The 22,995-nt window shown below is 45.6% G+C and overlaps 2 protein-coding genes across 6 annotated transcripts in view; one reads left to right on the top strand and one right to left on the bottom strand.

The window, feature by feature from the left end:
* Window positions 1-2,495, top strand: part of Znf410 (zinc finger protein 410) — a 51,470-nt gene extending 48,975 nt beyond the window's left edge. For all 5 annotated transcript variants that reach the window (XM_045155356.1, XM_045155353.1, XM_045155354.1 and 2 more), the window contains one exon: window positions 1,785-2,495. In XM_045155356.1, the coding sequence (XP_045011291.1) occupies window positions 1,785-1,791 (7 nt within the window). In that variant the 3' untranslated portion in view covers window positions 1,792-2,495. The remainder of the gene's footprint in view (window positions 1-1,784) is intronic.
* A 2,569-nt stretch (window positions 2,496-5,064) lies between these two features.
* Fam161b (FAM161 centrosomal protein B) lies at window positions 5,065-22,935 on the bottom strand. The gene is made up of 9 exons (XM_045153838.1): window positions 22,813-22,935; window positions 15,873-16,198; window positions 14,671-15,206; window positions 13,143-13,489; window positions 10,143-10,270; window positions 8,404-8,568; window positions 8,074-8,173; window positions 6,701-6,804; window positions 5,065-5,271 (listed from the first exon to the last, which is right to left on the bottom strand). Exons 1-9 carry the CDS (start codon window positions 22,864-22,866, stop codon window positions 5,211-5,213), a joined length of 1,821 nt encoding a protein of 606 aa, XP_045009773.1. The 5' UTR covers window positions 22,867-22,935; the 3' UTR covers window positions 5,065-5,210.
* Window positions 22,936-22,995: the final 60 nt, after the last annotated feature.

Genomic DNA, 22,995 nt, shown 5'->3' with positions numbered 1-22,995 from the left:
TGGAGTTTGTTTGCAGTAATTATAGGCCCTGGCACACCCATTCTCTCTCCCTTCCTATCTGCCTCTCTCTCTCAAATAAAATGAAAAATACCTGGCTGGGCATGGTGGCACACATCTTTAATCCCAGCACTTGGGAAGCAGGAATAGAAGGATTGCTGTGAATCTGAGGCCACCCTGAGACTACATAGTTAATTCCAGGCCAGAGTGAGACTACCTCAAAAAACAAAACAGAAAAAAAAACCTCTCTGGAAAATCTGAGTGTGATAGCACATACCTTTATTTTATTTTATTTCGTTTTTTTGAGGCAAGCCCCACAGACTGGTCTTGTGTATGTGTGTGTCTGTGAGAGAGAGAGAGAAATTGAGAGAGAATGAATTGGCATGCCAGGGCCTCAGCCATTGCAATTGAACTTTAGACATGTGCGCCCCTTTGTGTACATGTACAACCTGGCATGCTTGCATCACTGCACCTGGCTTATGTGGGACCTAGAAAGTCAAACATGAGTCTAGGTTTTTGCAGGCAAGCGCCTTAACTGCAGAGCCATGCATCCAGCCTGGAACACACCAGCCCAACATACACCGTTAGTCATACTACGTAGGCCAGCCTGGGCTACAGAGTAAATTTTAGGTCAGCCTGGGCTGGTATGAGATACTGTCTCAAAAGGAAAAAGAATCTCAGCTGGGCCTTTAGCCCAGCATTCGGGAGCTGGGGTAGAAGTGTCACTGAGTCTGAGGCCAGCCTAGGGCTACAGGGTGAGTTTCAAGTCAGCTTAGGGTTGAGACCCTCCCTTGGAAGAACAAGCAAAGAATCTCTAACAGGGATAAGGCTCAGTAGATGAAGTGCTTGCTGCACAAGTGTGAGGACCACGCATCAACCCCCAGCACTCATGTAAATGTCTATGGGCACGACAGCCTACCTTCAATCCCAGCACACAGAAGGCAGACGGGGATGTCCGGGTAAGATGGCTACCTAGCCTAGCCCTGGATTCAAGTGAGAGTCCCTGCCTCAGTAGATAAAATGTCTCCACATACACATGCACACACATTCAAACAAACACACCACATACCAAAAAACAACTTTATTTTGCAGGGAAGGGTCCTAGATGATCTGCCACTGAGTTTCATCCCAGCCCCAAACTACCCTTTTTTTTGTTTGTTTGTTTTTGTTTTTTGAGGTAGGGTTTCTCTAGAATTCCCTATGTAGTCTCAGGGTAGCCTCAAACTCACAACAATCCTCATACCTTTGCCTCCCAAGTGCTGGAATTAAAAGTGTGTGCCACTACGCCTGTCAAAACTACACAATTTTTAGATCCCCATCATGCATACAGCATCAAGTGAAATAAGAAATGTTATGTAAGCATTTTTAATCCTCCCACTTAAGCTCTCAGGGCTGGAATTATGGTCATGCATGCAACTGGGAACCAACTCCAGATGCATGTGCCACTCGGGCATCTGGTCTTATGTGGGCATTACGGAATCAAACCTGGACCACCAGGCTTTGCAAGCAAGTGCATTTAACCACTGCACCATCTTCCCAGTCCTAAATTTTATATTTTGTTGCCATAGTTAACATGGCAGCATTATGTAGCCAAGGTGTTTTCCCAAGACCAGTGTGAAAATATGATCTATCAGTGTGTTCGTGTCTTTAGTTTTGTAACTAGATAACCGTGACCTCATCTCTCAGTTCATTCCCCAACCACCACTCTTAATCCTTTCACTTAGTATGAATTATTTTTTCAGTAATTCAGCTATAATCTAGTCTTATCTGCTTTTGATCTTTTACAGTTATTAAACCAAGGGGAATTAACTGAAAGACGGACATGAGTATGGATGCTGACTCCTGGAGGAGCAGCTCTGTCTGATCCCAGGTGCATGGTGGGACTAGGATCCAAAAGGTTCACAACCCACTGGAAGCCAAGAGCCTGCCTTTGCCTCAGTTCATCTTTCCTACAGAGGAGCTTCTCAACCACCATCTGATCTGCTCAAGGAGCAATGAGTACCTGTGGGCTGAGTACACGTAGCTGCCTCTCTTCTCAGTGCAAATTTGGGTAGACTTCTCCCAAAAGTAAAGTTGATTATGTATTGGATGAAGTTTTTCATTACAGCTGTTGAGGAAAGACTTTCCTTTGAAGAGTTTTCATCCCAAACCCAGCTATCTTTTCACATGGTTGGGTGGTGTCTCACCACCAACCACAGAACTTCACCACAAAGCTGACTTTTCAAGATGCCTTGTTGCTTTGAAGAAGGGAGTGATGTCATTTATGTCATGGCATTCTCCCTGTAGCAACCTGAGTAAGAGACTCTCAGCCACTTGGCTGCAAAAAATAAATTACTTGAATCTCTCCCTTGGCCCAGGCTGTACACCTCTACTTTGCTTTCTTGGTTTATGGGAGTTATAGAAGCATGTTGAGAGGGGTTGTTTGTTGTTTTTTAAGTTAAAAATCACATGATCTAGCACTTCAGTTTTCCCTTTAAATAAACAAAGCAACCCAGTCAGCTCTTTGGCTCTTGTTTTAGATATACTTGTTTTTTTAGAGAAGAGGTTAAGAAAATAATTCATTTTTTCTTAGGATTCCATGAAGGTAAAACTAAGGTGTAAGGAAGCTAAGCATGGTGGCACACCTTTAATCCCAGAACTTGGGAGGCAGAGGTAGGAGGATCGCTGTGAGTTTGAGGCCAGTGTGAGACTACACAGTGAATTCCAAGTCAGCATGTGTCAGGAGTCCCTACCTCAAAAAAAAAAAAAAAAAAAAAAAAATGCGGGCATGGTGGCAACACGTGCCTTTAATCCCAGCACTAGGGAGGCAGAGGTAGGAGGATGACCATGAGTTCAAGGCCACCCTGAGACAATATAGTGAATTCCAGATCAGCCTGAGCTAAAGTGAGGCTGATCTCAAAAGAAGAAAACATGATATGCCACCACACTGTCGTATACATACACATACAGAACCTTGCCATGCATACAGTAGACATATAAACATGCACACTCCTGCCCCCAAAACACAAAACCATGACATGAATATCATTTCTAACTGGCAAACCCAGATGCTGTTATCAGAGTATCACACCCTGACCCAAGTCTGGGAAAATGGCAGTAATACATAGTTTTGAATTTGTCCAGAAAGATGGTTAATACGTGAGAAATAGGCTCCTGTTAGAAACCTTGCTATTATCCTGCCTCTAGTTACTGAGAAAATACACGATTTTTTTTTGGTGAGAACTCCTAAAATATCCCAAAGCTCACCTACTTGTAGAAAATCCTGGCTATCAGAGAGGTTTGCATTTCTTGAACATGAACTCCATGCTGACACACACACACGCGCATACAATGCTCCATTCTCGACAGATAATAGCAAGGAACTCATATTTTAAATTATTTGTTACTGATGTGTAATTGACTTATATACTATGGAGACTAAGTTCATGACAATTACTTGTATTTTTGTAATATTTTATTTATTAAAGAGAGGAGAAAAAGAGGCAAATAGAGAATAGATGCACCAGGGCCTCTAGCCACTGCAAACAAACTCCAGACTCATGTGTATCTGGCTTTACATGAATATTGGGGAATCAAACCTGGGTCCTTTGGCTTTGCCAGCAAGCACCTTAACCATTAAGCCATCTCTCCTTCCCAGTTATTTATATTTTTGCATATTTATTTATTTATGAGGATGGGCACACCAAGGCTTCTAGTCACTGCAAATGAAGTCCAGATACATGTTTCATCTTGTACTTCTGGCTTTACATGGGAACTGGGAAATCGAACCTGGGGCCTTAGGCTTTGCAGGCAAGCACCTTTAACCACTAAGTCATCTCTCCAGCCCTATTTGTATTTTTAAATGCCTTGCTTTCTACAGCAATGACTCCCAACCTAGAACATTTCTGCCTTGTGGAATCTGTCTGGAAACATCTTTGATTATCAACAGGTAGAAGACAGATGGATGCTAATGGATATCCAGTAGGCAGAGGCAACAGTGCAGCAAAACAACCTGTGCTGTTTAGGACAGCTCACAAGCAACAGACATGAAGGCCCATAATCCTGAAATAAAAACTCAAATTGGCCAGGTGTGGTGGTACACACTGATCCCAGCACTCAGGAGACAGAGGTAGGAGGATCGCCATGAGGCCACCCTCAGACTCCATAGTGAATTCCAGGCCAGCCTGGGCTAGAGTGAAACCCTACCTCCAAAAAAAAAAAAGACATGTTGAAATTGGTCGTTTCCCTGTACTATATCTAATAAATAGATATGTTTTATTTCACTCACACAGTAGTTCCCTAAGATTTTTTTTTCTTTTTGTTTTGGTTTTTTGATTTTTTTGAGTTAGGGTCTCACTGTAGCTCAGGCTGACCTGGAATTCACTATGTAGTCTCAGGGTAGCCTCGAACTCACGGCGATCCTCCTACCTCTGCCTCCCAAGTGCTGGGATTAAAGGTGTGCGCCACCAAGCCTGGCTCTAAGATTTTTTTGTTCTTGTTGATTTTGGTTTTTTTGAGGTGGAGTCTCACTCTAGCCCAGGCTGACCTGGAATTCACTATGTAGTCTCAGGGTGGACTTGAACTCCTGGTGATTTTCCTATCTCTGCCTCCCAAGTGCTGGTATTAAAGGTGTGCACCACCACGGCCGGCTCTAGTTTTAAGTTTTTAGATCTTTACCAACGTGCACGTGTATAGCTTCTGATGCAAATGTGGTTGGTCTGGCAGTTGTGGGTCTGTACTTCAGCAATGTTTGTACTTTCATCTTTGCTATACCTCATTTGACTCATGAGCCCTAGTAGGTGTTTGGGCTTCTTTCTAGACGTATTCACAAAGCAGAAATCCTTAACTCAGCTGTGCTTCCTCCCCTGAGCTTTAAACCATTTTTGTCATCTGTTACTTTTCCCTGTTCTTTTAACAGTATTCATGACTCAAAACTCGAGTCTTACTGGGCATGGTGGCACATGCCTTTAATCCCAGCACTTGGGAGGCAGAGGTAGGAGGATCTCCGTGAGTTCGAGGCCACCCTGAGACTACATAGTGAATTCCAGGTCAGCTTGAGCAGGAGTGAGACCCTAACTCGAAAAACCAAAAAAAAAAAAAAAAAAAAAGCTAGAGTCTTGCCTGCCTTGATTCAGCCCTTAGCTGCTTGGTGTTCAGATGCAGGAATAATATTAAGTGAACTGCTTAAACAAGTGGTGATCCTCCACGTTGTTCTTGGGGTAGGTAGGCTGCTGTTAAGATTCTTCTAAGTCCTGCTGGGGATCTCTGAGGGTGAGTTTCGGAGATTCATAGATGCTGCAAAACATTTTAAATTAAAAGAAACATTGTATAAGGTTTAAAAATGGTCCATAGAAATGGCTATTTTGTTTGTTTTTTGAGGTAGGCTTTCACTCTAGCTCAGGCTGACCTGGAATTCACTATGTAGTCTCAGGATGGCCTGGAACGAACTCACGGAGATCCTCCTACCTCTGCCTCCCAAGTGCTGGGATTAAAGGCGTGTGCCACCACACCCAGCGACTTGGACTAAGAATAATGGTAATACTATTGTTTTCCCACTGTGCCTTAGGTAATACTAAAGTCAGTTATGGGAGAGGTGTTGTAAAGGAGTTCCAGAAAAAACATCTTATAACTTCACAAGTAGATATGACTTTTCATCTGAAAGTAGAAATATTTTTGACTCATGGCATTATAACTGAAATAAGAAAATAATCTTAGGACTAGAAGGATGGCTTAGCGGTTAAAGGTGCTTGCCTGCAAAGCCAAAGGACCCAGGTTCAATTTCCCAGGACCCAAGTTAGCCAGGTGCACAAGGGTCGCACACGTCTGGAGTTCATTTGCAGTGGCTAGAAGCCCTGGAGCACCCATTTTCTCTCTCTCTCTCTCTCTCTCTCTCTCTCTCTGCCTCTTTCTCTCTCTGTCACTCTCAAATAAATAAATATAAAAATAAACAAAAAATAATTTTAGCTGGGTGTGACAGCGCACACATTTAATCCCAACACGTGGAAGGCAGAAGTAATCCATGAGTTCAAGGCCACCCTGAGACTACATAGTGAATTCCAAGTCAGCCTGGGCTAGAGTGAGACCCTACCTCAAAAAAAGAAAAAAGAGAAAAAAGAGAAAAAAAAAAATCTGTGGCTAGAGAGATGTCTCAGCCATTAAGGCACTTTTCTGCAAAGCCCAAGGACCCAGGTTTGATTCCCTAGTACCCACATAAAGCCAGATGCACAAAGTGGAACATGCACTTGGTATTTGTATTCAGTGGCTGGGGGGCCCTGGTGTGCCCATTGTCTCTCTTCTTTCTCTCTTTACTCGCAAATAAATTAATAAAAATAAAAAACCAGGTGTGGTGGCGCATACCTTTAATCCCAGCACTTGGGAGGCTGAAGTCATAGGATTGCCATGAGTTCAAGACCTGCCTGAGACTACATAGTGAATTCCAGGCCAGCCTAGGATAGAGCAAGACCCTACCTACCTCCAACAACAACAACAAAAAAAGTAAGTTTCCAATTGAAGGACTCTAACTAAATCTAGATTGTATTCACAACTGGATTACTATAAATTCAAATATGTGGCTTGAAGATCTCTGGATGAGTTATATAAGTAAAGGATGGTGATCTCAGAGTAGCTGCTGTAGTTTCCTCCCAGTGGCTTCACTGGGGATGACAAATTAGAACTACCTAATTATAGCAGCATCTCAGATTACCTAGGAAGACCCTTGACTGACCTTTGTACAGCCCCTGTGCCTTGACTCCTCACGAAGTCCTCCTCCAGTCCAGCCTGCTGCAGGGTTTCTCGATACCGTTGTTCTGCTTCTTTCTTGGCAAGGTCCTGTGGAATGGAAACTGATCTACTGTAGCTGTCTCATGGATTGCCAGATGATTCTAAAATTACTTGCATAATCAGTAGCTTTATAATGCATAACAGTGCTCCTCCCACCGCCACCTTTAGTACTAGACAAAAATCAACATAAAAATTAGAGTTTTGATTTAACGCCTTAGTATGTAAATGAGTCTCCTGAGGATCTTGTTCAAATACAGATTTGCATTTGATAGGTCTCAGACTAGGCCTGAGTTTCTATATTTCTTTTTTTGTTTTTGTTTTTTCAAGATAAGGTCTAGACCAGGCTGACCTGGAATTTACTATGTAGTTTTAGAGTTGCTAAGAACTCACAGGGATCCTCCTACCTCTGCCTCCCAAATGCTAGGATTAAAGGTGTGACTACAGAGTGAGTTCCAGATCAGCCTGGGCTACACTGAGACCCTACCTTGAAAACAAGGGGCTGGAGATACGACTTAGTGGTTAAGGCACTTGCCTGCAAAGCCAAAGGACCCTTGTAAAGCCAGATACTCATGCTTCTGGAGTTTGCCCTGGCACACTCATTGTTCTCTATCCATCTAATCTAGTCTATCTATCTGCCTCCTCTTCTCTCTCTTACAAATAAATACAAATAAAATCACAAAAAAAGACAACATGTAAGTAAAAAAAATAAATAAATAAAAACAAAAATGAAAGGAGGTTTCAGTGAGAGACCCTGATCTGTTGGCTCTGTCATTTGAGGCCTGAGGTAAGGCTGGCATATCATGGAGGCGGAGTGTGAGGCACAGGCTGCCCATTCACAGTGACTAGGAAACAGTGAGAGAACATCCTGAATCTGTCTGCTCGTGGGTATTCTTTTTTCTTTTTTTGGTTTTTTCTGAGGTAGGGCTTCACTCTAGTCCAGGCTGACTTGGAATTCACTATGTAGTCTCAGGGTGGCCTCAAACTCTTGGCGATCCTCCTACCTCTGCCTCCCGAGTGCTGGGATAAAGGCATGCGCCACCACACGCTCTCTTTTTTTCTGTTTTATCACATCTGGAAGTCAACCTGCTTACTGCCCACATTGAGATTGGGTTTTCCTCCCTTAGCTAATACCATGAGGAACATGGCTAACTGTCGGTATCTCTCAATACAATCAAGTTGACAAGATTATCCATCATAGAGTTCAATTTAGAATATCTGAGTCTGAGGAAATCCTTAATATTCACATAGTAAAGTAGCTTCATAGTTTATAAGAGCCCTTTAACCCAGAGCAGAAAGAAAACGACAATTTGTTTTTACCTTTGTAACTTGTTCAAAGAGGTAGGGTCTTGTTTGTATTCTCTTCTTCATCTCCTCCAATTCTTTCTTATACTCTTTAGTTCTTTTACGGTCATTGTTCCTGGAATTAACAAGATTTCTAGAAAGAATCCCTCTTTTCCAATTCAGAATACCCTTCATTCTAGTTAACCAGAGCACCTTCCATGCACACTGAAATTTCCTAACTCCTGGCAGATCTTTCCAGCTCCTGTGATCACAGAAGCTCACCTAGGTGATTCCATTCTGCCATTTCAAGGCCAGTGATATGCTGTTCCAAACCAAACAACCCTTTGCCATGTGGAGGACACTGACCGGTTCTCTTTAAGTTTTGCTTTGAACACCTCCTCCAGGCTTTTGTGGGGATCCATGGCTTTTGCACGCAAGGTCACGGATTTAGACATGGCTTGACACTTCTTTTTGTGCATTCCCAACCACTGAATACTCTTATCTTCCTTGTCCTTTTTTTCAAGTGACAATCTAAAAGGAAAGAACAAAAATAACATTGTAGATGACCAGCCTGGGCACATTTTAAAGCAGCCTTGAGCTGGAGAAATGGCTTAGTGGTTAAGGTGCTTGCCTGCTAAGCCTAAGGACTCATGTTTGATTCCCATAAAGCCAGATGCACTAGGTGGTACATGCATCTGGAGTTCCTTGCAGTGGCTAGAGGCCCTGGCATGCCCATTCTCTCTTTCTAGCAAATAAATAAAATTTTCTTTAAAAAAAAAAAAAGCAGCTGGAGAGGTGGCTTAGCAGTTAAGCACTTGCCTTGAAGCCTAAGGACCCCAGTTTGAAGCTCAATTCCCCAGGACCCACGTAATCCAGATGTACAAGGTGACACATGTATCTGAAGTTCGTTTCCAGTGGCTGGAGTCCCTGGTGCACCCATTCTCTCTCCCAGGCTCTCTCTTTCTCCGTCTGTCGCTCGCAAATAAATAAAATAAATAAATAAACTTTAAAAAAGGCAGGTGGACCATGGTGGTGCATGTCTTTAATCCCAGTACTTGGAAGGCAGAAGTAGGAGGACTGCTGTGAGTTCAAGGCTACACTGAGACAACATAGTGAATTCCAGGTCTGGAGTTCATTTGCAGTGCTAGAGGCCCGGGCACACCCATATTCTCATTCTCTCTCTCTCTCTCCCTCTCTCAAATAAATAATAGTAATAAAAATAAGCAGGCTTGAGCTGGGGGTTTAACTCAGTGGTGGGCATTTGCCTGGCTTGAACCAGGCCCTGGTTTTAATCTCTAGCACTGACAAAAAGAGGAGGAGGGGAAAGAAAAAAAAAACAAAAAAGGAAAAGAAAACCAGGCTCCTGCTTTCCATCTGACTGATGTTCCTCAAGATAATTTCAGACCTGAGCAATGGATGCCTTATCTTTAAAATATTTATTTATTGACAGATAAAGAGGGGGACAGAGAGAGATAATGGGCGTGCCAGGGCCTTTGGCCACTGCGAACAAACTCCAGATGCATGGGCCCAATTGAACCTGGGACCTTTGGCTTTGCAGGCAGGCGCCTTAACCACTAAGGCGTCCCTCCAGCCCTGGCTGCCTCATCTTTGTGGTAGGTTCTCCCACCTTCTATCATGCATCTCTGAATTTTTAGTGCTCATGGTTACTCTCTTTCATGTATATGCTTTCACACATTATCTGTGCTGCACTCCTACCAACTTCCTCTTCTGCTTACTCTTTAGTCTTCACGCTTTACCGCAGACATGCTCTAAAAGACAACGCTGCTGCACCAAGCGTCCTCACGGGTCTCTAAACTTGCGCTCCTCACAAAGCACAGCAATAGCTTCTTAGCCTGTCTGTATTTCAAACTGGTTACTCTACTGTAGGCTTCCTAAGGCATCTTTGGCCTTAACATTGTGCCTTGAACCCATGAAAGCCCCATGAGAGTTTGCTAAGTAATGGTACATATTCCTGCCTTAATAGAGAACCCCAACAGTCCTTGAAATGTCTCTGGTAACAACAGAGGGTGTTCAGAAGCAGGGTGGGCTCTAGCATTTTGGACCAAGATGGGGCATTATGAGTCTTGTGTGACCTACATACTCACCTGACTGCAGATTCCCTCTTCCGAGTAGCATCTGTGATGTGCACAGGGAGGGTGTTGGTAGAAAGAGAAGCAAGGCCACTCAGAGAATGACTCCTTGGCCGGGGTGTAGCTGTTGGCTGAGGAGAATCCTGTAACAAAAGAAGGCAGGTATTGGTGGGACAGCATGAGTGATTAGTTGCTATTCTAATTAGAATTCAATTTCATGGAAGAGCAGAAAATTAGAATCTTTATTTCCTCCCCACCTCCCAGGAATAAAGCGAGGAGAATGAGAATCTCGATGTTAGTGGTAATATTGGAGGAATACTATGTATCTCTGGCTCCTATTAGTTTAGATGGAGTATAATCAGTGTATCTACAAGAAGCGAGAATGTCCTAGGACTGAGTGAAGAGACAGATGTTGCACTTCCCTCCTCTGAAACTGTAGCAGGGAGATTCCTCTGATGGTAGCTGACAAGAACTCCATGACTCTGAGCCTGACCTCTTTGGTCAATAATATACCTTATCTCAGGCACCAGCTGCCTGTACGTAACCCTATTTGGCAGAACCCTAAGCTCCTGGGTGTAAATCTCTCCCCCTCTGAGTGAAGAGCTGAAACAAAGGACTGTGAAAGGTGTGTAACTGCAGCACAGCGGGAGTTCACGGCCTCTTTCTGGTGCTGGCTAGCAGAGGTCTGCGCAGGAATCAAGGCTCTCTCCCTCTCTCTGAAGTACATTTTTGCCTGATTTCGCTTTCTGACTCAATTATTATTTTTTTTAAAATGTTTCTGTTTATTTTACTTGCTTGAGAGTAACAGGCAGAGAGAGAAAGAGGGAGATAGAGAATGGGCGCGCCAGGGCCTCCAGCCACTGCAAACACTCCAGATGCGTGCGCCCCCTTGTGCATCTGGCTAACATGGGTCCTGGGGAATCAAGCCTTGAACCAGGGTCCTTAGGCTTCACAGGCAAGTGCTTAACCACTAAGCCATTTCTCCAGCCCTGACTCAATTATTGCCTGTAACAAAAAGGTCTACGGAGAAGAGTTCTTTGGAACTGGCAAAAGGATACAGCACTTGGTCCCAATTCACTGCCTCTTGGAATTTTTTAAATTCTAGAAAGGGATGGAAGGAGGGCTCTCGTGGTCTTAAATTTATAGGAATATGGATCTGCCTGCATACAGAAATATAGAGTTGGTCATTAAAAAAAAAAAAAAAAGCAAAAAGAGCCGGGTGTGGTGGTGCACACCTTTAATTCCAGCACTTGGGAGGCAGAGGTAGGAGGATCGCTGAGTTGAGGCCACCTGTGATTACGTAGGGACCTAGGACTACATAGTGAATTCCAGGTCAGCCTGAGCTAGAGTGCAACCCTACCTCGAAGGAAAAAAAAGAGCAAAAAGGTCATTTAGAGACTAGTGAGATGGCATACACCTTTAATCCCAGCACTCAGCAGGCAGAGGTAGGAGAATTGCTGTGAGTTCAAGATCAAGTTCAAGCCTGAGACTACAGAGAGAGTTCTAGGTCAGCCTGGGCTAGAGTGAGACCCTACCTTACAAAACCAAAAAGGTTATATAACAATGTCAGGACAGGGCTGGAGAGATTGCTTAGAGGTTAAAGCACTGTGAAGTGGAACCCAAGTTCGACTTACCCAGAACCCACATAAATAAGATGCACATATTGGCGCATGCACCTGGAGTTTGTCTGCAGTGGCTAGAGGCCCTGGTACACTTTCTTTCTCTCAAACAAATAAATAAAGTATATATTTTTTAATGTCAAGCTGGGCGTGGTGGCGCACGCCTTTAATCCCAGCACTTGGGAGCCAGGGGTAGGAGGATCAAAGTAGGTTTGAGGCCACTCTGAAACTACACAGTGAGTTCCAGGTCAGCCTGGGCTAGAGTGAGACCCTACCTCTAAAAACAAAACAAAAACAAACAAACAAAAAAAAAGTCAGGATGAACAAAACTAATTAAAAAAAAAAAGTCAATATGAAAAAAAAAAAACTGTCAGAAGGGGCTAGAGAGATGGCTTAGCAGTTAAGGTGCTTGCTTGCAAAGCCTAACAACCTGGGTTAGATTCCCCAATGCCCATGTAAAGACAGATACACAAAATGGCATATGTATTTGGAGTTCATCTGCAGCAGTTAGAGGCTCTGGCTTGCTTGCTTGTTTCTCTTCCTCCCTCCCTCCCTCCCTCCCTCTCTTTCTCTCATCACACTGAAAATAAAAAAAAAAAAAAAATTTGAGGGGCTGGAGAAACTGCTCAGTAGTTAAGGCACTTGCCTGAAAAGCCTAAGAACCCTGGTTCAATTCCCCAATACCTATGTAAAGCCAGATGCATAGAGTGGCACCTGCATCTGGAGTTAGTTTCAGTGGCTTAGAAGCCCTGGCATGCCCATTATATCTGCCCTTCTTTTTCTCTTTCTGCCAAATAAGTATTTTTTAATGTCAGGACAAGGCTTTCCTTCCTATCCCTAGTTTGCGTGTGTGTGTGTGTGTGTGTGTAGAGGCCACAGGCAGAAGTCGGTTGGTCTCTACTTTTACTCTTTCAGAGTCTCTCACTGAAACTAGAGCTCACCAAGTTGGTTACCAGTTAGCCTGTTTCCACCTCCCCAGCGCTGGGATTACAGGTGTGTGTCACAATGCTTAGCAGTTTTTTTAAAAAATGTTTTACTCATTTGCAAGAGGAGAGAGAATAAATGAGTATGCCAGGGCTTCTAGCCACTGCAGACGAACTCCAGATGCGTGCGTCACTTTGTGCAGCTGACTCTGCGAGGGTACTAGGGATCACCCCCAGGCCGTTAGGCATTGCAGGCAAGCGCCGTAACCACTGGGCAAACTCTCCAGCCTAATGCTTAGCAATTTATGTGATTACTGGGGATCTGAACTCAGGTCCTCATGCTTGTGCAGCAAGCATTTTACCCACTGAGCCATCTCCCCAGCCCCAGCTGCTGTGCTATGGGGCTGGGCCCACCATGTGCCTCTGTCCTCGGACCCCAGTCCTTCCTCCCGACACAGCTGCCTGGGTCTCACCCTCCTCCTGCCAGTGCTGGCCGCATCACAGGGCCGCGGGGCATGACACAGATTGGCAGTCCTCAGCAAGAAGGGCTTGTTGCGCGTGGTCTCCCGGCTCTCCCTCTTCTTGGCAGCTCTTCTCTGGAAGGCGTTGTAAAGGGCCTCATAGTCAGGGACGACTGGGTTCACCCGAGGCTGGAATCCAAAGTCGGTCTGTAGAAAGCTGAGCTTTTCCTTCTGGGTTCGAGTAGCTGTGCGGGGCTGAGAGTGAGCCCGGCTCCTAGAAGAGCTGACAGGAGAGGAGGCCATCTGTAGCATGTCCAGAGCCCTCATCTGGATGCGAATTTTCCTCAAGAGCTCAGCTTCTGAGCAAAGAGAGGACAGTGAAGAATGAGGAAGGACCACATTTCACACTAAAAGGTCTAGAGAATTCATTCTCCCTCCCCCTTCTGAAAGACATTCTCAGCCAGATGTGGTGATACATGCCTTTAATCCCAGCACTGGAGAGGCAGAGGTAGGAGGATCGCCGTGAGTTTGAGGCCACCCTGAGACTCCATAGTGAATTCCAGGTCAGCCTGGGCTAGAGTGAGATCCTGCCTTGAGAAGCCAAAAAAAAAAAAACCATTCTCACTATGATATCCAACTCTTAAACCCTCCTGTCTTGGCTTCTTCTGTAGGTGGGATTACAGGCACAGGTTATCACATGTCTCAAAATTTTCCCTGCTTTAAACATTAACTGTAGTATGTTAAAGTCAACTGTAAATAATGTAATTTAACAAATAACGTAAAACTCATCCCCTGCATGATTTCAGAAGTTGGCGCTACTTCACCAGAATGAGGGAGTTCAGAGCTTTCCCATGAGCAGATGGCTGGAGGTGACACTGGCCTAAGCTAGTCCTGGAGTGTCTCATGGACTCCGCTCCAAGATCTGAGCTGGTTCAAAGGCCTTCACATGTACTTACAGAGAGGTCACCAGGACAAGTGCTGGAGGATTGCTGCAGGACCTCCCAGCTGTAAAGACAGACCTAACCAACCCTCCCTGCAGGCCTGAACTGAGCACTCACTCTAGCGAATATGCCTGACAGCTGGTCTCAGAGCTAGGGTGACCTTGAACCCTGATTAAATTGCTCTCTCTTTCTCTCTCCCTCTCTTTGTATTTTTGTTTTTTTCTTTTTTAGTTTTCAAGGTTGGTTCTTACTCTAGTCCAGGCTGACCTGGAATTCACTATGTAGTTTCAGGGTGGCCTCAAACTCATGGTGATCTTCCTACGTCTGCCTCCAAGTGCTGAGATTAATGGCTAGCATGCACTAACATGCGTGGCCTCTGTCTTTTGTTTTCCTCAAGGCAGGGTCTCACTCTAGTTCAAGCTGACCTGGAGCTCACTGGATAGTCCTGGGCTGGCCTCAAACTCATAATCCTCCTACCTCTACCTCATGAGTGCTGGGATTAAAGGCCTATGCCACTGTGCCTGGCTTCCTGACTAAATCTCTATACTGCCTTTGAAGACCCTTGACACGAGGCAAACACACAGCAAGGGTGTGTTTACCCTGAAGTTTGTCCCCAAGGGCTGGTTCCAAAATGGCTTTGGGGATTCTTTTGGCAGCCTTCTTCGGGGGGACCTTGTCCTCAGTGATGGCGCTTGAGTCTCGGTGTCGAGCAGCTTTCTTTCGCTGCTCCTCCTTCTCCAGGAAGCTGAAAGGTTTCAGAGACGAGAGTAGCAGCTCCTTCCTCTTCTGTATCCGTGCGCGCCTCTGCGCCTCGCTGCGCTCCACGATCTCGGGGTAGAGGGGCAGGTAGACGTGCGCGGGCACAGGCTGCGCTCGGAACTGCCGGTGGCACTCGGCCTCCTCCTGGCCCTGCCTCTGGGCCTGCTGCCTCTCCAGTTCGAAGGAGGCAGGCGAGGCCAGCCACTGGGCCTTCTTCCTGGCCTCGCGCACTGTCATGCGGAATGGCTGAGGGACAGTAATGGAGGATGCCCAGGAGCAGACACTTCTGTGCTGGGAGAGAGGCCCAGAGTCTGAGGTCGGCAAGGCCTGAGCCCTGGGAGCGTCAGAGGGAAGGCTGCTCAGGGAGCTGCTGCGCCTGGGGGAGCAAACAGACCTGTGTATGGACAAGGCAGCTAGGAGGTCTGGATCCTCCTGGGTCCTTCTCCCCAGACCTTGGTACAGGCAGACCACAGCTGGCTTCTCAGACACCACAACCTCCCAAAGGCCTTCCTCTCTGCCACAGGCAATCTCAGCGGCCCAACGGGAATGCTCTTCTCAAAATCCACCCAGCAGGTGCCATTTTGAACTGTGACAGTTGCACGAGGGAGAAAACAGTGCAATGGAGTGCTGCAGAGACTCACATCCAATTCAAACCTTGAGGTTTTGAATTTCTTTATAGGGTGGCAAAAGTAATAACCACTTACAAGGCTATTAGGAAAAGACTTAGTAGTTAATGAGATAAAGTATACAGGCACATAACGGACTTGGTCAAGGTCAATGACCCTTGTCATTCTCAGGGGAGAGGATTTTGGGAAAGTTGGTTACAGTACTCATTGAACTAAGTGTTCCCTAAAGTGATTTAGGATTGCTGGGTAGGAATCAGACACTTGGTTTGACCCAAGACCTAATGCTAGGCTACGTCTTGGATAAATGACAACTTTGCAGATGTGGTCCCTGCCTTACAGAGGGAGAAGGTAAGGCCCTGTGACATGGCATGATGTGCCTGAAGAGGCATGGGCTACCACTGACTGCAGTACCATACCTCAGAGACCAAGGGCCCTGGGCCTGGGCCTGCGGCTTCCCCCTGCCCACGTCCCAGAAGAAGCTCTTCAGATCTTCCTCATCTTCAGAGACGTTCTCACCACTGCTTGGGTCAGACTGAAAGAAGGATTCTAGCAGACCCCACCTGCCTTTCTGCTTCAGAGTCTGCAGAGTCTCATAAAAGCTCCCTGTTGAGTCAGAAGTAGAATCTGTCTCCTCCTCTGAACTAAGGAACTCGTGGAGTTTTCCAGCCCTGGGCAAAACCAGCTTTTCCCCAGACTGCTCATCTTCTGCCTCTGTGTCTGAGGAAGATTTGGGGGGAAATACCTAAAATGGAATAGAAATAAATTGGGAGTTAAACTATAGTTTCAAAAGTTTTCAAAAACATAGTTTTGGACCTGGGCATGTTGGTGCATGACTTTAATCCCAGCACTCGGCAGGCAGACGTAGGAGGATTGCCATGCGTTCAAGGCTACCCTGAGATTATATGGTGAATTCCAGGTCAGACTGGGCTAAAGTAAGACCCTACCTTGAAAAACCAAAAAAACAAAAAAAAACAAAAAAAAAACACATAGTTTTGTTTCACTTTGAATAGGCCTAAATAAATTAGGGACTAAAGAGAAACAAAGAAAAACAAGATGAGTTCTTCACTCAAAAGATATTGTAAGAACTGGAGAGATGGTGTAGCCATTAAGGCACTTGCCTGCAAAGCCTCAGGGCCCAGGTTCCATTCTCCAGGTCCCATGTAAGCCAGATGTACATGGTGGCACATGCATCTGGAGTTTGTTTGCAGTGGCTAGAGGCCCTGGTGCACCCACTCTCACTTTCTTTCTCTCTTTCCCTGTCTGTAATAAATTTAAAATTAAAAAAAAAGACATTTCAGGGTTGGAGAGATGGCTTAGCAGTTAAGGTGCTTGCTTGCAAAGTCTAAGGACCCAGGTCTAACTCCCCAGATGCACAAAGTGGTAAATACATCTGGAGTACGTGTGCAGTGGCGAGAGGCCCTGGTATGTCTATTCTTCCTCTCTCTCTCTCTCTTTCTCTGTCTCTTTCTTCCTCTCAAATAAATAAAATATTTAAAATTTAAAATAAAGAAAGTTGGGAACTGGGCATTGTGGTGCATGCCTTTAATCCCAGCACTGGGGAAGCAGAGGTAGGATCGCTGAGAATTCGAGGTCTATGTGGACACTTGGTTGAAGGGTCAGAAAGATGGCCAAAGAGCTAAAGCCAGTTCCCTGCTCCATTCAGTGCCGTAAGCATGCACAGGCCACCATTCATAATCCGCACCATACATTTTGTTCTCTGCACTCCTAACCATGGAATCCTAACCATGACTTTGGCCACACTCTATACCCTGCTTACTTGAGATTTCCATAGTTGCTACCCATCCTCCTTGTCTCATCTACAGCCCTTTTCTTCTTATCCTAATTTCCATACTATCACCAGATATGGATGATTAACAGAAGAGACAATGCCTTCTAGCTGTAAGCAACATCATGGGAAAGCATGCCACCCAGGCTTTGAAATACCTCATCCCGAGTCTCAGTGCTACAATGCTTACCTAGCATGCTCACAGTTGATTCTGATCCTCAGCACCCCAAAACAACAGCATCAAAACTACATTCATGTATTCATGCAGAATTTATGTACTGGGTGTCCAATAGGCACAGATGGGAACAAGACAAAGAAGTCTCTACTTACGGTGAGAGCAGGCAAACAATGTAGGAGGAATATAACAACAGAAAGGGTAAACACTGTGAGGTCGTGGAATAACTGAAATAACACGGGTACAATCACTTTAGGAAGCCTCTAATTTTATGTTTCAAGTACCTCTTTGCCTACCCTGCCCTTTCTCTCTCTCTCTTTTTGGCTTTTCAAGAAGGGTCTCACTCTAGCCCAGGATGACCAGGAATTTACTACGTGGCCTTGAACTCATGGCAATCCTCCTACCTCTGCCTCCGAAGCGCCGTACTAAAAGCACTAAAAGCATGCACCACCACGCCCAGCACCCTCCACTCTTCTCAATACCTCTTGCTCCCCTTTCATGGTCTATTATGTAGTTTTATAGTCTATCCCCGCTTTCAACTCCCCCTAATTACATACATAGAAATGTTAAAACCTGTGCTGGAGAGATGGCTCAGAGGTTAAGGCACTTGCCTTCAGAACTTAACCACCAGAGTTCAGTTACTCAGTACCCACATAGAGCTAGAAGCACAAAGTGGCATATGAATCTGGGGTTTGTTTGCAGTGGCTGGAGGCCCTGGTGGGCCCATCCTGTCTGTTTCTCTTCTATCTCTCTTGACTGTAAATAAATAAATATTTTTAAAAAATGAATATTAAAACTCAACTCTTGAGCCGGGTGTGGTGGTGCATGCCTTCTAATCCCAGCACTCAGAAGGCAGAGGTAGGATGATTGCCATGAGTTCGAGGCTACCCTGAGACAACAGACTGAATTCCAGGTCAGCCTGAGCTAGAGTGAGACCCTACCTCAAAAAACAAAAACAAAACAAAAAACCTCAACTCTTGTATGGTTATAAAAGTTTTACTTAAATAAAGGAGCTGGAGCCAGGCATGGTGATGCACGCCTTTAATTCTAGCACTCGGGAGGCAGAGGGAGGAGGATTGCCATGAGTTTGAGGCCACTCATAGTGAATCCCAGGTCAGCCTGAGCCAGAGTGAGACCCTACCTCAAAAAACCAAAATAAATAAATAAATAAAAGGAGCCAGACCATGGTGCTGAGAAGTGACAGAGGAGAGCTCAGCACTGAAATATCTCTATCACATCTTCCAAGGCTCAGGGTCCAATGCAAAAGAGGTGGTGGAAAAATGTAAGAGCCAAAAGGAAGGGTAGGACTCCCTACAATGTGCTCCTGCAGACACATGGCCTGGATATCCATGACCTCACAGTGCCTGATACTACCTACACAAGACCATCATAATAGGAGGAAAAGATGATGACATCAAAACAAAAGAGACTGATTGAGAGGGCAGAGATATGATGGAGAGTGGAATTGCAAAGGGGAAAATGGGGGGAGGGAATTGACGTGGGGCATTGTCTATAAGTATGGAAGTTGTCAATAAAAAAATGAATTAAAAAAAAAGAGCCAGGCATAGTGGCACACATCTTTAATCCCAGCACTTGGGAGGCAGAGGTAGGAGGATCGCCATGAGTTCAAGGCCACCCTGACACTACATAGTGAGTTCCAGGTGAGCTTGGGCTAGAGCAAGACCCTACCTCAAAAACAGAAACAAAATAAAAAAGGGACCCTGGCCTCAGTCAGTGAGCCACCAAGGACTCAGCTGCCGCCCTTTGAGTCCCCTTTCTTCCTGATGCTCTGCCCTCCCCACCACCCACCGCCCACCTTCTCCCAAAGCCGCCTTATGCAGGCCGTTTCCACTGAGGAAAAGGAATCCCAAAGCATATCTACTACCCAGAACCTCCTCTCTTTGACTCCTTTGCTGATGCAAGCTAGGCAATGACCTGCTTCTTGCTGACGCTGAGGAGTCTATCCATAGAAGAATTCAACAGAGAAACATCAGGAAGACCCTGACTACTGTCCAAGGGATCATTGATGATTACATTAAAATAAGCCAGCAGTGCTGGTGAGATGGTTTAGTGGTTAAGGCACATGCCTGCAAAGCCAAAGGACCTTGGTTTGATTCCCCAGGACCCATATAAGCCAGATGCATAAGGTGGAGGCCATTCTTTCTCTCTCTGTCTTTTCGCTATCAAATAAATAAGTAAGTAAATAAATATAGATAAAAAGAAACCAGTGAGAGCATTTAAGAAATCTGTGGGCTGGAAAGATGTCCCAGTGGTTAAGGCACTTGTTTGCAAAACTTTTGCAGTGGCTAGAGGCTCGGGTACACCCATTCTCTCTGCCTCTCTTCTGTTGGTCTGTGTGTGTGTGCGCGTGTGCGCACATGCATGTGTGTGCATGTGCGCAAATAATTTTTTTTTAAAAAAAGAAGAGCTGGGCATGGTGGCGCACACCTTTAATCCCAGCACTTGGGAGGCAGAGGTAGGAGGATCGCCATGAGTTCAAGACTACCCTGAGACTACATAGTGAATTCCAGGTCAGCCTGAGCTAGAGTGAGACCCTACCTTGAAAAGCCAAAAAAAAAAAAAAAAAGACAATGACTAGAGAGATGGCTTAGTGGTGAAGGCACTTGCTTGTAAAGCCAAAAGACCCAGGTTCAATTCCCCAATATTCATATACAGCCAGATGCAAAAGGTGGCATGTGATTTCCTTTGCAGTGGCTGGAAGCCTGGCATGCCCATTCTCATTCTCTCTCTTAAATAAATAAAATATTAAAAAAGAAGAACTTTGCCTGTGACAGTACTGTAATTGAGCATCCAGAATATGGAGAAGTGATTCAGCTACAGAGTGACCAGCACAAGAATATATGCCAGTTCCTAATAGAGACGTGACTGGCTGAGGACGATCAGCTGAAGGTTCATGGGTTAAGTGCTTGTGGCTCTCTCAAACATAACCGAGGATTTCCTTGCAATGAGTAGAATGTCCCTTCTGCCCCCTGTCATAAGTTTAAAACCTTCAAAGGTCACTATGTAACCATTTGGGGTCTGCTGTTAACTTGGACTAGTGTAACTTCATGCAAAAAAATGAAAAGAGCCATCCTTTCTAGTCTGAAAGTCCCTCATTTAAAGAGGTCAGGCAGCAGGCGCCTGGCAGTGTTCAGCTTGAAACAAAGCAATAATGCAATGTTTCAGCCCAGCCCGGAGCCCCAAGGTCACAGAAGGCCGTCTGCCAGAAGCTCCCCAGCTCTCCCTCTACAGGGTCCCATGCCCCAGGAGAAGGTCAACACTTGAACAGCCCACCCGAGTTTGGAGAGGATGGGGGTAAAGGCAGCAACAGCAGCAGTGCTGCTATAGGGAGCCTCTGGCAGTAAAAAAGAACACTTGGGGTCCGGAGGGATGGCTTAGTCGTTAAGGTGATTGCCTGTGAAGCCTAAGGACCTTGGTTCTATTCCCCAGAACCCACATAAGCCAGATGCACACTGGAGTTCGTTTGCAGTGGCTAGTGGCCCTGGTGAGCCCATTCTCTCTCTGTCTCTCTCTCACAGAGAAATTAATAAAAAACAAAACCAAGAAAAGAACACTTGGAGTCTAACTTGACAGGCCAGCAGAACTCAGAAAAGGCTACCTTCCCACTGGTGAGGTGATTAAGACATCTGGCTTGCCACCAAAGTTGTCTTTTTAACCAGACATATCTAGGTGGGGGTTATGCAAAGAATGTGAGGCCAGCTAACAACAGTTAGACTTGACAAGAGAGCAAACATCACCATGTTGAAGGGGCAGTCATGTCGCTCGCTGTAGAGCTTGCGGCTTACCAGCAACAGCTGCCCAGTGTTCTATGAAGTAGCAGGCTGTTGTTTTGTTCGTGTTATGTATTTAAACCTGTATTTAAATAAAAACTTGTTTTCAGAAACAAAAGGACCCTGCTGCCCGTGGCCAGGTGGGGAAAACAAGAATAGCCCCTGTTGTCAGAAAAAAACAAAGCCACCTGAGTTAGGACTTGGGTCATATCTAAGAACAGGGCAGCAGAACAGTCCAGCCTACTCAAGAGTCCTTCAAGCCCTCACATTCTCCCCTCCATTGCCTTTGTGACTTCTCTCATGTAGTCTGGGCCCAGACAGCCTCTTTTCCCAGAAACTCATAAAAAGGGCCAACTCACTTTGTTTTTGTTTGTTTTTCGAGGTAGGGCCTCACTCTGGCCCAGGATGACCTAGAATTCACTATGTAGTCTCAAGGTGGCCTCGAACTCACAGCAATCCTCCTACCTCTGCCTCCCAAGTGCTGGGATTAAAGATGTGTGCCACCATGCCCAGCGGTCTTTATGTCTTTTTAAAATTATTTTATTTTTCTTTCTTTCTTTCTTCTTCTTCTTCTTTTTTTTTTTTTTTTTTTTTTTTTTTTTTTTTTGGTTTTTCGAGGTAGTGTCTCACTCTGGCCCAGGATGACCTAGAATTCACTATGTATTCTCAAGGTAACCTTGAACTCACAGCAATCCAACTACCTCTGCCTCCCACCTGGCTTATTTATTTCTGTGAGAGAGAAAGAGAGAGAGAGGGGGGACAGAGAGAGAGAGAAAGGATATGAATATGGATGTGCCAGGGCCTCCGGCTGCTACAAATGACCTCCAGAGATATGCCACCTTGTGTATCTGACTTACATGGGTCTTGAGAAGTCGAACCTGGGTCCTTTGGCTTTGTAGGCAAACGGCTTAGCCTCTAGGCCATCTCTGCAGCCCTATGTCTTTTTTTCTTTTTTTTTGGTTTTTCGAGGTAGGGTCTCACTCTGGTCCAGGCTGACCTGGAATTAACTCTGTAGTCTCGGGGTGGCCTTGAACTCATGGCAATCCTCCTATCTCTGCCTCCCGAGTGCTGGGATTAAAGGCGTGCGCCACCACGCCCGGCTCTCTATGTCTTTTTAAAAACAAAATTATTTTACTTAAAAGAGACAGAGAAAGAAGCCGATAGTGGGTGCACCAGGGCACCTAGCCGCTGCAAATGAGCTCCAGACATATGTGCCATGTTGTACATCTGGGGAATCGAACCTCGGTCCTTAAGTTTTGCAGACAAGGGCTTTTAGGGCTAAGCCATCCCTCCAGTTCTGTATGTCTCAATCTTTCTCAGCCTCCGTTTTCACTTCTAAATAATGGAATCGATCATATCATTGGTCATACAGTTGCGAGGATGGGCGAAAAAAGAGCGTTATTGTTATGGTTCTATCAAGAGCGTGGCCCAGGACACTGAAGGCTCAAGTCCCCAGGGAAGAGTTGGCGGCCAATTTTAGCCCCACCCCCTCGGGGACACGCCCCTGGCGACTGTCTCCAAGGCAACGCGAAACAGTTTCCTCTCCCTGAGATTACTTTGTCGGGGGAGCATCCGACTTCCTCCCTTTTCTTTTTTTATTTTACCTGGCGGCTCCGCTCGGCACCCGCGGGATCCCCCGCAGGCCTCTCCACAGTCATCTTCGCAAGCTGCGGCAGAGGCGGCGGCCGACAGGTGCGCGGACCGCGAGGCTGGCTGCTGCTGCAGTGCAAGCCACGCCCCCTCCCGGTTTCGGCCTCTGACTGCTTCCGGGCTTCGTCCTAGGAGGC

This window comes from Jaculus jaculus, chromosome 7, assembly GCF_020740685.1.
Source record: "Jaculus jaculus isolate mJacJac1 chromosome 7, mJacJac1.mat.Y.cur, whole genome shotgun sequence".
Classification (NCBI taxonomy): Eukaryota; Metazoa; Chordata; class Mammalia; order Rodentia; family Dipodidae; genus Jaculus; species Jaculus jaculus.
The sequence above is the reverse complement of the archived record's forward strand: the minus strand, read 5'-3'. Positions and strand labels throughout refer to the sequence as shown.

Coding starts and splice junctions, on each gene's coding strand:
- Fam161b (XM_045153838.1), bottom strand. CDS start 22,866: ATGACTGTGGAGAGGCCTGCGGGGGATCCCGCGGGTGCCGAGCGGAGC. Junction 6,805..8,073: donor TCTTTGAACAAGTTACAAAG/GTAAAAACAAAT, acceptor TCCATTCCACAG/GACCTTGCCAAGAAAGAAGC. Junction 5,272..6,700: donor GGCACAGGGGCTGTACAAAG/GTCAGTCAAGGG, acceptor AATGTTTTGCAG/CATCTATGAATCTCCGAAAC.